Here is a 16,752-nt window from a genome sequence, read left to right on the forward strand (position 1 = left end):
TACCCTAAAAAAAGATAAGCAAGTAACAAAACAATAACCCTTTGTTCAAAGCGCCAGTCACGTTTTTATTTTCAAGTTATAGAGCTTGACAAATTTTGCAGAATACGAATTACGGTACATAAAATTATTTCATTGTTATCTTAAGCAGTAATGCATGAAAAAGCGGTACTGAAAATTGTTAATGACAGTTGGAGTCTCCTTAGCTAAATTTTGGTCAGACTCATCAGCTGATCTACTTTCTAAATTGGAAAAGCAGTGTTTATAGTTTGCAGATCGGTGAGACATTTTCACTTCGATGAATGCTATTTTTTAACTAACCAAATCGAATAATCAATCCTGAAGACGTTCAATAACGTAAAAATTAATTACATAAACAAGATATGCAAAAGTCTACATGTTATATCAAAAAGTTGAAAAGATTTTGTATATACAATATTATAATTGTTTGATGGGTTACCACTTTAAAGGAAAGTCAGGTTTAAAGTTTATAGGAGGTTTTCCAACTAAAGAAAACATCACAAAAAGGAAAAAATTAAAACTAAGTTTCAATCTAATAATTCGTAGTCACCCCACATTAAACAAACCCAAAATAATGCTCCGGGGCTTGTAGGTTTTAAGCCGCTCGCAATTTTATGAGAAATACAGGAGAGACGTTGCCGACCATCGGGCATGGGTGACTTAAAACCTACAAACGCCAGTGTTCCCAAACTAAACTAACACCACCAAAGTTTTATGACATGTGACAATTCATTCAAGACTTATAGCACAATCAGTGCTTGCCACAGAGAAATACGGTAACTATTTAATTCCAAGTTGGAGAACAAAAAGCATTTAACAGATGGCCGAGTCTGTAATATCAGTGGGCCTTTGAAAAATATTGCAAATCAACCCTGCATAAATAGAACATATCAAGATCATGTTAAACTGATCTTCTAACTGGATGTTCCCATTTAACATAGTTTTCTTGCATAAAACATAACTTGAGACCAACAAAAATGGTGCAATGAAACATAACTGATTGAGCAGGGCTGACTGCGTTTGAGAATATTATACATTACAGCTAATACAAATATGGAACTTGTTCTCATCAAAACGATTTTCTTAGGCTACTTGTGAAAGTTTGTGTCAGCAAGAACAAAATTTTGTTAGTTGAGGGTTACAAAAATAAACAAGTTTGCAAAACTACACCACCCTTACAAACCCTAGTGCTTTTTACAAATAATAAAAAAGTAAGAACAAAACAATCCATCCAACACAGTGATGTGTTCTTACAATTTTCTATGAAATTGCTGTCCCAAGTGGAACTGAGACTGTTATAAATAAGAACATAAAAAGGTTTACGTCATTAACAGAAAAAACTGCAGAAATGATCGGTGACATAAAATGAAGCACATGAAAATTTTGCAACACCGTTTACCAATTAATGTGCCTTGTCATGACTCATGAAGTAAGAAGTTGATCAAGAATTTTTTACATTTTTTTTTGTTTATTTTCAAACACATCTTCCTACTCAGAAGTCAAATGCACAAGCTTTTCATAACACGGTGTAATGACTAATCATACTGAAAAAATGTTTGTACAATACAGGGTTGATCTCTAAGTGGTCAAAACTGGGTTTTGACCACTAAGCGGTTTAAACCTGGTTTTAACCGGTCAAAACTAGGTTTAAACCGGTCAAAACTGGTCAAAACCCTGTAATGAGTTGCTTGATCGTGTTCGCCAGAAAATCACTGAAAATGTGAGGGAGATGGTAGAAGGTGAGGGAGGAGGGAGAAGGTGAGGGAGAAGGAAAAGATGAAATTGACTGGTGAATGAAGCATTTGAATATACTGGAGAGACTTGTTAATTCCAATTGTTCAATTGAGGTGTTCTAACTTACATAAAGTAGATAGGCATAGGTAGGCTTCAAAGAACGAATCATAAACTATCCTGTCTTTAATTTTTAAAGCATCTTAGAATATGCATTCGCATTGTTTTATTTTAACTGGATAAAATTTGATGGCAAATGTTTTTCATAAAAAAAAATGTTGGAATAAATTCTTGTACTTCAGTTGGCTGTGCAAATTGTTCATCGTTCTACCAAGCATTTTTTTGTTCATCAGAAACTTATTTTTAGAATTTGAATTTTCTCAATAATTAAAATAACCAACTGATTGAAATATCAAAAACAAACAGAGAAGTTGTATATTTTTTGTTCCAAATCCAGCATTTAGGTTATGTTGATCAAAACAAAATATAGTTGAACATCATTACTAATAACATGGAGGGTAATGCTTTTAATTCAATTGAAAAGCAACTTGATTCATACACTAAAGGGGTTTTGACCAGTTTTGACCAGCAATAGGTGGTCAAAACTGCCTGGTTTAAACCAGGTTTTAACCGGTTTAAACCGCCCCGGTTTAAACCGATCAACCCTGGTACAATAGTCGGTAATGTAAGCATTACAAAGGGGTATAGCTATCAACCCAAATCTCATCCTCCCCATGGCAGCACATGGGTAAGGTGTGTGTGCAGTTTCACACTCTTTCGTGAGACACGCAGGCTTTAACTAAACAGAAATTTATCATCTACAGCACTACAATAGAGCTATTAGACAAATATGTGATGTCAATCTCAAAGATCTGACACCAATCTTATTTAAAGGGGAGGTTCTGTTGATATAGACAATTAGACATGTAGAAAGATCAACAGCATGCAAACGTTTGCACGCCATTAACACATTCCAGAAAGACGTAAATTTGGTTGGTCTATGTTGAGTTTAAAAAAACCTACAGTAATGTTGAAAGAATCACAAGAGTAGAATTTGTTGGGACCTGATCCTTACGTGTGCAGCTAGTTTGGAATGGCCCGTTTCGGCGAGTCCGATTCGACTAGTCCGATTCGGCGAGTTCCCTATTCGGCGAGAGCCTTTTTCGGCGAGTGCCCTATTCGGCGAGTTTTTGAAATTTTTAAAAGGAAACTATCGGGTACCGTAGCCTAATTACAATTGCCGTTTTTACATCGTTTTAACGTCGCTAAACGTTGAAATCGTGCAGAAAAGAATAAAAATAAAATGTTTGAACTATTAAATTAAAATTCGTCATGTCAGCTCAGTTATTTTTATTTTTCATATCAAAAACAATACACGTCAACATAGCAAAGGTAGAAGCGACAAAACGCAAATGTTAAAACGTGCTTGAATTCGTCATGTAAGTTCAGTTGTTTTTATTTCTGATCAAGATATCAAAAACAATTCACTTCAACATAGCAAAGGTGTAGAAAAAGGTAGAAGCGACAAAACGCGAACGTTAAAACGTGCTTGTGACCGAAGTAACTTAGCCTATTGAGTTGAAAGAAATTTGGTACGGTCGCAACACCTTTAGAAAAATTTAAGATATGAAGGGAAAATAAAAAACAAAGAAAATGTTACAAAAAAAATCATGTTTATGTCTATAAGTTAGTACTTTTGAATAGTTAAAATGATTAGTTTGGATCAACAAAAGGGCTTAGTGTGAATGTTTCTCAGTTTCAAAGTATCCTAGTCAGCAAAAGCTCCCTTTTCTACACGATTTTAACGTTTAGCGACGTTAACACGATAGGCCACACATTTGGTTAGCCTTTTCATTCTGTTACTACAATGTAAAAATGAACTGTGTTCTTGGAACAAATTTTTGCTGGTCGGGATAACTAGGCTACGGTACCCGATAATTTCCTTTCAATCCAAGCTGTAGGCCACACATTTGTTGATCCATTGAAAACTAATTTGAAACTGATTGAAACTAATCATTTTAACTATTCCAAAGTACTAACTTATAGACATAAACATGATTTTTTTTTTTTTTGTAACATTTTCTTTGTTTTATTTTCCCTTCATATCTTAAATTTTTCTGAAGGTGTTGCGACCGTGCCAAATTTCTTTCAACTCAATAAGTTACTTCGGTCACAAGCACGTTTTAACGTTCGCGTTTTGTCGCTTCTACCTTTGCTATGTTGACGTGCATTGTTTTTGATATCATGATCAGAAATAAAAACAACTGAACTGACATGACGAATTTTAATTTAATAGTTCAAACATTTTATTTTTATTCCTTTCTGCACGATTTCAACGTTTAGCGACGTTAAAACGATGTAAAAACGGCAATTATAATTAGGCTACGTTACCCGATAATTTCCTTTCAAAAATGTCAAAAACTCGCCGAATAGGGCACTCGCCAAAAAAGGCTCTCGCCGAATAGGGAAATCGCCAAATCGGACTAGTCGAATCGGACTCGCCGAATAGTAGCAGACTCCAGCTAGTTAGTGATCTATAGTGGGACCTATGAGTGTAAAACGCCCTGCAAAACCTGCACATTAAAAAACAAAACTCAATGATGATGTACTGTACAAAATGTTTCGTTCACAATTTAAACATACAATAATTTTAAATAAACATAATTTGTCGCATTTGTCTTACTTAATAAATAATAATGTTGTTGAAAAAACACATTATTTCAAGTGTCTGCTATTGCAAAAGGATCTCCTTGCAGAGCAACTGGAGAAAAGTGATTTGTATTTGTGTCAGCAATGTCACATGACACAGTGACATCAGCAGCTAAGTCTAGTGTTGAAAGTGCTACCGGTTCTTCTAAGTTAGAATCTAACTGAGCACTATCATCTAAATAACCAGCAAATTTTTTTTTGTTTTTAGTATTTTTGTTTTTTTGCAGTAAATTAGTTTTTCGTTTCTTCTTGGGAGGTTGAGTACTACTTCTCGCTTCATCTTCTGATGAAGATTTTGGCATAAACATTTCATTTGTCCATTTGCTGAGATGCTGTGACTTTAATGCTTCATCAACTTTTGCAACATTTTTTCGATTTTCAAGGTGAAATTTTCTTCTTAGTTCGTCTCGACTTCTGTGACGAAACATTGCACTCATCAGACCAAAATCAGCTCCAACTACGCCCAGTGCAAAATAAAACTTTGCAGTCTGTTTTTCTGTCCAACGAGACTTGACAGGTTTCCGACGAAAGCTACATTGGTTAACATTACTAATCTCACTTTCGTACACTGCGGATGATTGAAGAACAGGTCCTCCTGGCCTTGGGGGTGATTTGATTGTTAAGCTTTCTTCATCTAAAACAATAGTCCCATCTTCATTAACCCTTATCTGAGGTACAAGTGACTGTTCTTCCTCATTTTCCTCAATACTTGATTGAGTTGGAGTTGGTGGGGAAGGTGATGGCTCATTTTGACAAACAGCCACACCTTTATCTTTAAGCTGTCGAAGTTTTGCTCGTATTCCCAACTCTTTTCCATCAGACTTTGATGGATTGATATATATTAAATCACACATTGAAAGCATGTTTCTATCTAAATTTCCCCACTTATTTTCCTTAGTGATTTTATCAAGTTCCATGCGTTTAAGTTTGTTGAGTGCAAGTTGTTGTCTTGTTGCTTTTGTTTCTGCTCCGTCTTGTTCCTTTGTTGGTTGTTTTTTAGGCTTAGATGAACTCACTGGTTTTATTGCCACATTAACAGGAGGGCTTTTATGAGGAGAAAGACTAAGAGTCTTTGCACAAAGATGGGAAACTGCAAGCGATGATGTGGGTAGTAAAGAACTGCCTGTGGTGGGGGTTTGTGTTGTACTTTCAAGACTACAAGAAGCACTTTGTAATAGCGCAGGAGAAACTTTGTCTTGTGACTGAGTAGGGGAAACAATGGAACTCTCCTCTTCCAATAGACCAAGGGGAGTAGATGAAGTGTTACATGAAAGAGAAGATACATCAAGAGCTTGAGTAAACGCAGGCAAATCTTCTTGTGACTTGACAGCACATGTTGATTGATCACTTGTTTCCTCAGCTTTCTTTTTGCACGCTTCATCAACTAAATCAGCAATCTTAGGGACAGCTGTTAGTGTATTGGGCTTTTCAGGTACCGGTATGGGTGTGACAGCAGTCCGTTTTTGTTTTGACTTTGAACACAACGTGGTAGCCCCAGCTGATTGAGGTAGAATGGGCTTAAAGTTGTTCTTCCTTCTCCGCATCATCTTGATGAAACAGTAACAACCACTTCTTATTGTCTTACTTTCTTCTTTTAAAGGTTGACTATCACTAGTTACAAAACCATGCCAATTCTATAACAAAAAAGTATATAAGCATTTAGACAAGTGTAATGCTAAGGTTATGCTGGCAATTATTTAGATGGGATTCAAACTGCGGTTATTTGTATATTACGTCTATTTGTCTAAGGATGGTTTTATTGAAATTTTATATGTTAATTACCGTCCAATGAAATTCTGTCTGCTTGATGAATATTCTAGCTAATTTGATTATATGACTCCACTAAACCATTGCTACAAAACTATTTACTCTACAGTTAAACTTCATCCATGACAAAACAACTTTAAAATACTGTAGTATTACTATTAATTATACTAGTGAAGCTCAGCTGTGATCTCTGCTTAGAACATGACAAAACCGAAACCTATCCTTGTTACTAGTTTGGCAAAATGCCCGTATTTCGCGAAAAATGTCAAAATCTTGATTCAATCAATCATTTTATTTTTTGTCATTAAAACTAGCCAAAAATGCATAAAAATCACAAGTATCAACTCTGACTAAACCAAGGGTCTCAAACTCAAATTGCTGTGAAGGTCAAATGAACTAACACAAGAGCGGCAATACTTTTTTGCATTGGGGAAAGTTAAGCCTGTCTCTCTCTAGTATAAGGCATATAATTTGTAATATGCAGGTCGCTGCAGAAGATGGAGTGTTTTGACCGGTTATGAGTATGACCAACATTTTTGGGGGGCAAACAAAATTTGCCAAATTTTCCCCAAATTTGGCCTTTGCAAATATATTGTCAAAAACGCAATATTACGGTAGGTCACAATCTCTGAGGTGGTAGTGTAGTCTAAGAACTCCACACTCATCAAATGTAAGCCTACCATGAGGTAGGCTATGCTACCTACTTTGAACACTTTTCACATTCAGTTGAGTGTATTCTCTAAAGTATTTATGCTAAATATCTCAAATTTGGTTATCATTGGGTGTAACCAGACAATAAACTCGCTGTCCTCTTTCAAAAGCACTACAAACACATTGATGCAGCCAAACAAAAATAGGTGGGGCTACTTTGAACATTGTCCAAACTTATGCACACCAACACAGCGCTAAAAAAAACACTAGATCTAGTGGAAAAACACTTGGAGTGGCACCACTGGTTATCACCGGTATGGACGCTGACTGCGCAATGCGCATGCCTGTTCTTGTGTGAAGTGAATCACAACTCACAAGTTGTGATCCAGTGATCCTTCTGGCTGGCAATGTTGCCACTTTCTTGTTATGGAAAAAGTACTCACATTTGACCAGGGAGTCGAACCGAACCCGAACCGAATTTTTGTAAACCGGTTTGGTGCGATTTTGTCTGAACCTTAACCGGAACTGAACCGAAAATTTGAGTTAGCTTAAACCCTAACCGAGCCCGAACCGGTTGAAAAAAGCGGTTCACTCCAGCATTACGTCATTGTTCGCATTGTGGTAAGTGAAGTTGTACGTAGCATGTTGTTATCTTGGAGGCCACATTGTACGGATGAATTATAGCCTATTCCGTAACACACGATCCACTATCATCGATGCTTTGGAGAGGAATTTTTTGAGGTAAACAACTTCTGTTCTGTGACATCATAGACAGGGCTAGTTAGTAGTTGGGCAATAGTAGGCCTAGGCCTAATTTTATCGGACCCGAACCGGAACTTATAAAACCGGTTTTAAGTTTCTTCGAACCTGAACCGGAACTGAACCAAATTTTGAAACAATCTTTGAACCAGAACCGGACCCGAACCGAAAAAATCAAACGGTTCGACTCCCTGCATTTGACTGAAAAAAACACTAACAAAAAACACTAGTATGATAAATACACGATCATTTACATGCATAATGTACAAAAACAACAGTCAATGGCGTTAGTGAGTGTTAAAAGTCTTTAAAAGTTCAAAATACAACTAAATTTCCTTAAAATAAAGAATTTTTTTAATGTAAGCCTACGGTACCGTAAAACAAACAAAAACACAGCGTACCGTAAGGTGGGGTTACTTTGAACACTTTTCACAGTTATTTGTGTGTATTTTTGCTAAATTTGCTAAATATCTCAAATTTGGTCATCATTGGATATATCCGGACAAAAAACTCGCTGTCCACTTTGGAAATTTTTACGGTATTGAACGTCTTCTTCAGGATTGATTATTCGATTTGATTGGTTAAAAAATAGCATTCATGGATGCGAAAATGTCTCAGTGATCTACGAACAACAAACACCGCTCTTCCAATACAAAGCTGTTTGGTCTGCACAGTGATGGCATTATCGGCGATAATTATCGGCGATAAATTTTTATCGCCTATCCTTATCGCTCAATTATTTTTTCAGTTATCGTTTATCGTTATTATCGCAATGTTTGATTATCGCCGATAAATTTTATTTCGGATCAACACACAAGTGGAAAGACCATGAAAAGTAATATTTTTACTAGCCACCTAGTTAATGAAATGATGGGATGGCGCAGCGCCAATCAAAAAAAAGAAAAAAAAATCGTTATCGGACATTATCGGCGATAATTTTATCGTTTATCGTTAGGCCTATCGCTTAACTTTTTTTTGATTTATTGTTTATCATTATAGCTTTAGGCATTTTTCGTTTATCGATTATTATCGTTATCGCTTAACTGAAAAATGAGTTATCGCGCCCAACACTGGGTCTGCAATAGGGTTTGTGACAAATTTGCGGCAGTGACACTTTCCGCGACACCTGTCGCCGACAGGTCGCCGCGACACGATGCAGCGGCACTTGTCACCAATTTCAGTGACAGGTGTCGTACAATTGATAGAAAGCGTCACCGATTTGCGTTGCAAGTGCCATTGGATAGTGCGAAAGTGTCACTCTAATGTGCTTGAGAACTAAAGGTACATATCACCGATTTGCGTTGCAAATTGTCTGACTATCCTACTCTTTAAGAAGCTAGGTAGGCTAAACAGTAAACATTTATTGAGTTCCATTAGGGCTTAGCAGTAATGTAGGCCTACGCTTATACAATAAATCACATGGAACCCTGTCAAGTAACCCGTTGATGCGCAATCTGCTGCAAGCGGAGATAGCGAATGATTACGCGTAGGCTATACAAAAAATATTGACACCGTTAGCGTAAACGCAAACGTTCGAAAAACTATAGGCCTACGCCGTATGCGTCAACGTAACTTGTAAAAAAAGTTGGCGGCGGCGTAACTCATTTTGTTTGCTCGGTGCCAAACATTCACACGGTATAAACCACTCGAAACAAACAAGTTTTAGTTTGAATTTGCATGAAGAAACACAAGCATCTGAAAGTGTTCATCTGACATTTTGCGGTGTTTTGGTTTCAATATGTCTTTGCCCATCAAAAACATTCTTTCAACTTATCCAAATTTTGGAAAGTTTGATAAAAAAAATGCAAACAACAGCTAAGACATTAAAAAGTACACGTTGACGCACGCTATAGCCTACGCTATAAAACCGCGAAAACTTTATGGCGTAGCCTCAAGCGACAACTATCCAAAAAAATGTGGTCGTAAGCGTTAGCGTAAACAAAAAGTCTACGCCGTAAGCAGCAAGCCAGCGATTCTCCATCAAGTAGGCTATCAATTCAGTATTTTTTCATTATTAAAAATGCATGGAGAATTAGCAGAGCCCTATTTGCTATGGCATATGCATTTCGCTCTACTACTGTTGAGCGAAATTTGTGCATCACACAAAGGTTCGATTTCCTCACTAAAAAAAAATAATGTAAAAGAGTTAAATCTGTTATAATAGTCTACTGCTATATGTTGGCCAATGTTCACCTGGATTATTTTGAGACAACAGATGTTGACTCCATGCTTAATTTAGAGATGCAAACGTTAATCAGCTAAGAAATATTGAATAGGCATAAATGCAAAAAGTGTGAAATTCTTTGTAAGTAATTACCGTATTTACTTGATTGTAAGCCGCGGATCGCGGCTTATAAAGTTTTTTTTCCATCATGTTTGCGGCTTAAATTCAAGGGCGGCTTACAATCAAAGGCGGCTTGCATTTTTTCTTTTTGCCTTTTTTCTTGTCGACTTTGCCATAGATGTTTTGCCGCACTGCGTTGTCTGATGCCGACAATGGTGAAGTTGTGATGTGCATTTTAAATTGTCACATGCATTTATGACATGCACTCGAAAGAAAAAAAGGAGTTGTCAGTTTTATTTATGGTACTTAACAGTAAACAGTTTCAGCTTTGCGTGTAAACAGTATTTGCGGCTTACATTAAATTTTTAACACTATCACATGCGGCTTACAATCAAGGGCGGCTTACAATCAAGCGCGGCTTACAATCAAGTAAATACGGTAGGGCCATAAAATTTTATTATTTTCGATAAAACTTATAGAAAAACATTAAATCAGTATACAGATTAACTTTACTGATTTTTGATCCTGTGTGCCAACATAGGCCTATAGCTGGCATAACTTAGTCAATGTCATCGATTGTTATAGCCTAAGTGTGTTGCAAATTCAAGGCTATTTGTTTCGTATTGGTTGTAAGGCTCAGTCGTCCCCACATGGCTTCATCAGTTGGCACACCTCCAGTTGCTATAGGTAGGCTATGTACTGGATTCACTTGGTTCTTTCAAGTAAATTCATCTATTTTAAACTGTTAGGTTTGGTGGCCGTGCTTAATTTACTTTCATCCACGTGAGTAGGCTAACTTTAAATCTGCATCGCATGCACGTTTTAAACTTCTGTGGTTTTGCTACCTTTTTCTTTTGTTGCCGTACACTATTTGTAACTGCATCATTGCTGTTGTTATCCGAAAAAAAAAAACTAAATTGAATTAAATTCTGATAAGAGACGCGATGTAAAGATACATAAATTTCAGATAAAATTTCTGTTAGGAGTTCCCGACCGTTTCGAGGGCACCAAAAGGATCCACGAAGACAAAAAGTCGAGAACCACTTCATCAGAGCATGCTTTTTTGCCAAAAAGCTTTTTAAGTCTTCCCCTTATTAATCTACGTTGGACGCAAAAAGCGTAGGCTATATTCAAATAGAAGGTAGTTTCCGATTTATATGGTGCAATTGTCAACGTTGAGTTTGCTGGGAATGTAGGCCACGCCTATAGGCCCAAGTTAGGCCAAGATGTCTTTTCAACTTGTAGGCCTATACTGAAATAATCTTCAGATAGGTTGATGAAATGAAGTGGATCAGCATATTGTGGTTAACAGTGACGTTCGGTGGCTTAAACCGTTGGGAAAGCAACTTGGAAATATGCTGCAGCAAGGTAGTAGGCACGAAGGGCGTAACCGTCGGGCGAAGCCCGAAAGCGTGTTGCCCAAGGTAACACTTCCAGCGGGGGGTCTGGGGGGCCTCCCCCAGAAATTTTTGAAAAACACTTCCAATTTGGTGCGCTCTGAGAGCATTTCCAAAACAAATCAAAAATAAAAATCTGTCAAATTGTGCTTCGCCTATGTCGTGATCATACATCCATTTAATGTTTAGAAGTCATGAACAATCTTAATTTTAACGTTGCAGGACCAAAATCCTGTGTTAGACATGGAATAATATAGTTGTCTAAATGTTTAATTCGTCATAAATGTTCATTCTCAGATATTCAGTTAAGCCTACACTACAAAAACTAACACTTAGGCCTAAACATTACAACCGCAAGCAATTTGTACAAAAAGCTGGATAAGTTTGCCTCCTGCGTATAGAAGCTTAACAAACTAAATATTGCATCCGCACCTGAACGTTCATTGGCGAAGTAACGTTATATCAACGCTGTAAAAAGGGCAAAGGCATGACTATGAAAGCTAGTACAGTAGGCTAAAGTACATGGCGAGGAGACATCAAAAAACAGCAACAAGCTTTTTGGCATTATGATGCTGTGCGTTTACCGTGACGAGATACCATTCTGACGAGTTAGTCTAGTCGCTCTAGCGAATGTACGCATTGACGTCACTGGGAAAGCACAACTAACCTACCATAACACATCTGATTGGCTAAGCAGCTGGTGACGTTTTGCAAAACGGGTGAGGATTGGTTAAAACGAAGGCGTTTTTTGACATTTTTGAATCTGGGAAAGCAAGTTTGATAGTTGCTTACCTGGAGCCTCAGTGATTGTTTCTGACAGAAGCGTTTGCGTCAATTGGCATTTATAGGCAAGACATGCGGTTTGGTGAGGACTTAGACTACTCACAAGCGTTACGAGTAATTCTAGTCACAAATACAGTAATTTTCAGAGATGTACGTATGCGCCGCAAATTCTACGCCGCATACTTGCGGCGTAGACTTTTTGTTTGCGCTAACGCTTGCAGCCACATTTTTTTGGATAGTTTGCGCTTGAGGCTGCGCCGTAAAGTTTTCGCGGTTTTTTAGCGCATAGCGTCAACGCATACTTTTTAATGTCTTAGTTGTTGTTTGCAATTTTTTTTGTCAAACTGCGAAATGTTGACGTCTTGCAATTGCCCATTGTTCTAGTGTTGTGTCACAGTGTCATCTATTGTTCAGTCAGCTGGAGTTTGTTTGTATATCGCACTACTGCCTTTGACGCTAGAGTCCCACGTGGAGACTGAAGTCTTGCAGAAAAAAAGAAAGAATTAGTTAAAACAACTTAGGCCTACTGAGAAATTACTTAGTAAATTACGGGTCAGAACAGGAATGTAATGTAAGCAAGCAAGTAGGTAGGTTGGTAATGTCGCTCCATGTAAAATGTAAACAATGACTTGGCTTTGTAGTGTGAAGTTTTTTTAGTCAAGCAGTGTTGAAGGCGTTTGTAAGCAATTGTGAGCACTTTAATTTATATTAGTTAAGTCTTGCATTTTGGGGCAAATCAGAAACTTCTCAGGCAATGAGCAGTGCAGCCTATGTATCTAAACAAACTCAAATATTTGGTCTCCGACCGTGGTTGCTTGCATGATGTTGTACTCTGTATGTGATATGTAGTAGGCTACATTACTTTGCCTTTGCCGGTTATTTTTGTTGTAGGCTATGTAGCGTAGTAATGTGTAGGCCTACATACAGTAGGCTATCAAGCTAAGGTAATTTTTACTTGACAATTTATACATTCTGTTGCGTAAGTATGTAATTAGGCTATATATGTTTTGTAACTTGATGAGCATTGAGCAGTTTAGCAAAACATGCATCCAGGGGCCAATTGTGAGAGGCTTTTGAGTAGTCTACTGCTAATAACACTAGTAATGCTAACCATCCCTGAATGCTAATAACAAAGAGTTATAATACGGTAATACTAATCTCCTAGTGAAATGGAGCATGAATATACAAATCCATGGCTCTACATGGAAAAGTATTTTAAGCTCTTTTCTTCGAAAGGCAAAAACTTATATTTTCAATGCCAAATGTGCCTTCTGGCCAAAAAGATAATTTCTTGTAACGAGAAATCGCGAAGTGGCTTGAAAAGTGTGTTGTTTCGAGTGGTTTATACCGTGTGAATGTTTGGCACCTAGCAAACAAAATGAGTTTGCGCTAGAGTATGCGCTAACGCTGACGCCGCCAATTTCTTTTACAAGTTGCGTTGACGCATGCGGCGTAGGAGAAGGTTTGGTTAGTTGAGCCGGGTAACGGTTGATCCATCCGGTTTTATCGCAACGTCGTGCATGATTAGTCAACCGTTTCATAAGGAAAATATGAAAAAACTTGAAGTCCATCAGCACATGTAGTTTTAGGGATTTTCTACAAGCAGAAAAATTGTAAAGCAGTTAAATGTAAAATGGTAGGTAAAAGTAGTTTTGAGAAAAATAAGAAATGTGTTATTTTTTCTTACGATGTTTCATCGTTGTCTTAATGGAAATACTGGGATAGGTGAGGGTAACTTACTCTTTGTTTTAGTAGTTCTCGTTGCTTGATTAGCCAGTTGGTTCTTGGCAATTTTTCATGAATTTTGAAAATGGCGGCGATGTTAACAGTTGAGCCACTTGCAATGTTCACGGTTGAGCCATGCCTTTATCATAAGGAATGTAGTTTATGAGCCGATGGTCCTTACGTACTGCCCTAATTTTGTTGTACCGTACTGTAATTGATGCGTAGAACTGGTGTCCTAGCCGGGGGCGGTCCACTGCCCCCCTTAAACTTCCATAAGAGTAGTTTTTTCTGTAATGCGCCAGTTTGAGGGTAATTTTTTTAGCACTCCCCCCTTATATTTTTCTCGATAGCAACGCCACTGGTTGCTAATGTTCGTTTTCTTCACAAACCTCGCAAAATCGTTTCAGAAACGTAAAAGCACCTTCGTGCAAAGTTTCCTATTCAATGATTCTCAGTGTTTTCAGAAATATAAATTTCTGTTCGTTCAGTGTTCACTGTTTTTTCATTTTAAGACACTAGACACAGTTTAAACTTTTTTTGATTGTTTATTTGCAAGATGTTCAAGAGAAGAGTTTATTGTGTTTGATGCAGATTGAGCTCTGTTTTGGGATATCTTTTGGAAGTGAAATAATGGTGGATCAACCGTGAACAACGGGTGGCTCAACCGTGAAATTTAGGGTATCATTTGAGCCGGCTAAATTTCAATTTTAAAATGCCGATAAATGATATAAATCGGGGTCAGTCGCAAACACAAACATGTTCACAAGAACCGCAAAAGACTGAAATTTATCATGGTGGGTTCGGATTTTTGGTAAAGTTTGTCGTTAATTTTTATTGCAGAAAAATCGATTTCTGGCTCAACTAACTAGACCTTCCTAGTTTTTCGAACGTTTGCGTTGACGGCGTCAATATTTTTTGTATGCGCGTACATCACTGGTAATTTTTAAGTTAAAATAGACGTGATAAAAATAATACGTTAAACCTAGAATTCAGTCATTATATTTTGCATAGTTTTTGCTAAGGTAAGCACTGCTTTCCCTCACCGATCGTCACTGGTGGTTAACATTAGGTGTTGCGACCGTGCCATATTTTAAACTGATTGTTCTGCTTTAGTATGATGCATATTATAACGTCCGAGTTTTGTAGCTTCTAACTTTTTCTACACTTCTGCTATGTTTGGTAGCCTATATATTGTTTTTTGTTGTTGTAGTGGTCAGAAATAAAAACAAACAAACAAAGGTTAAATGATGGTTTATATAAATTATATTTTAATAAAAGTAAATTAATGTAGGCTAATCTGACTGCCTAATGAAATTCTGTCTAATGTAGCTATGACTCCAATAACTTTTCCCACATGATTGTTGCTCAAATTGTAGGCTATTTTTAAAGTTAACAGAAAGTGTTCATAATTTTGTAGGTACAGGGTGTCTCACAAAACTTTTAACCCATTCAAATAGCTTTATTTCATGAACCAATCAACATAGTTACAAAAACTAAACTGAAATGGAAAGCTGAGATGTTAACAATTCTGAAAAACAACATGCCTACACTGTAATACTACATCCACAGTAGTAATACAGCAGTTCATAAAACATGCTCCAGATGGCCACCGTTGCGCTGGAGGCATATTTGAGCACGGCGAGCGAAATTGTCAATGACCCGAACACATTCTTCCTTTGGGATGGCCCTGATCTTCTGGGTGATGGCTTGTTTTAGTTCAGGGATGATCTGAGGATTATCCTGGTACACATTGTCCTTCAGATAGCCCCACAGATAGAAGTCAGGGGGGTTGAGGTCCGGAGAATGGGGGGACCACTCAGGGTCTCTGCGGCGGCTGATTAGGCGGTCTGGGAACTTCTCATCCAACCACGCCAGGGTGACATTAGCAGTGTGGGGGGTGGCACCATCTTGCTGGAACCATTGCTCTGCTCTTAGGAACGGGCTTCTTCCTCTGGCTCTGTTTCTACGCCCCAGAGCGGTCCAGAACTGCTGGAGGACCACAAGGTAACGCTCCTTGTTGACGGTGACTGCGTTCTCATTTTCATCTTTGAACCAGATTGGGCCAATGATGCCATGTTTTGAAATTGCAACCCAGGCAGTGCATCTGACTGAGTGCACGGGCCTCTGTAGCACTTCATCAGGAAGAGAGGTGCCCCAGAACACATTGTTTTTACTGTTGATATACCCATACAGGGTGAAATGAGCCTCGTCAGAGAATCAGAGGTTGTCAAGGAAGTCAGGGTCCTCTTAGACGATGTCCATGAACCACCGGCACATGGTAACTCGCTTAGCCTTGTCTGCATCAGTAAGTTTATGCTTTATCAGGATCCTGTATGGATAGAGTTTCAAATCTTCCTCCAGAATCCTCTGTACAGGGTCAGACCGGGTCAGACCAAGCATTTGGGCCCGTTTACGGATCGATTTCTTTGGACTTCTCCCAACGGAGTCCCTAACTGCAGCAATGTTCTCTGGAGTCCTAGCTGTCTTTTTTCTCCCATTGTTTGGTGTTGTAGGCATTGTCTGGTTGTTGTGAAGTGGTCCAGTAGCTTGAAACTTTTTGACCCAATAAAAAACGAGTGGTTTTGATGGAAATTTGTTGAAGTCATACTTTTGCCTGAATTTTGACTGCACTTTTTTGTACGATTTTGACTCCAAATACAAAGTCTCACAGAAAATTTTCTCTTCCTTGGTGTACTTCATCCTTGCAGAACGAAATTTGTTATGGGCTAATTTAGTTAAGTCTGAAAAAGAATGAAAAAAGCATTAAAATTGACAAAGTTATGCAAGGTTATACGGTTAAAAGTTTTGTGAGACACCCTGTATAATCTAACAAAATAAATTTAAGAATTACTGCACAGAGCAGTGGTTCTTAACCAGGGTTCGATCGAACCCCTGGGGTTCGACGAAGCTGTTTCAGGGGTTCGGCGC

The 16,752-nt window shown here is 37.9% G+C and overlaps 1 protein-coding gene across 1 annotated transcript; it reads right to left on the reverse strand.

The window, feature by feature from the left end:
- Positions 1–4,469: 4,469 nt before the first annotated feature.
- Positions 4,470–6,005, reverse strand: LOC145780257 (uncharacterized). Its single transcript, XM_082591961.1, has one exon. The coding sequence runs from the start codon at positions 6,003–6,005 to the stop codon at positions 4,470–4,472; it is 1,536 nt and encodes a 511-aa protein (XP_082448087.1).
- Between the last annotated feature and the right edge of the window lie 10,747 nt (positions 6,006–16,752).

Source organism: Aplidium turbinatum, chromosome 11, assembly GCF_918807975.1.
Source record: "Aplidium turbinatum chromosome 11, kaAplTurb1.1, whole genome shotgun sequence".
NCBI lineage: Eukaryota > Metazoa > Chordata > Ascidiacea > Aplousobranchia > Polyclinidae > Aplidium > Aplidium turbinatum.

Excerpts from the sequence above, each read along its gene's own strand:
- LOC145780257 (XM_082591961.1), bottom strand. The coding sequence starts at position 6,005 with ATGATGCGGAGAAGGAAGAACAACTTTAAGCCCATTCTACCTCAATCA.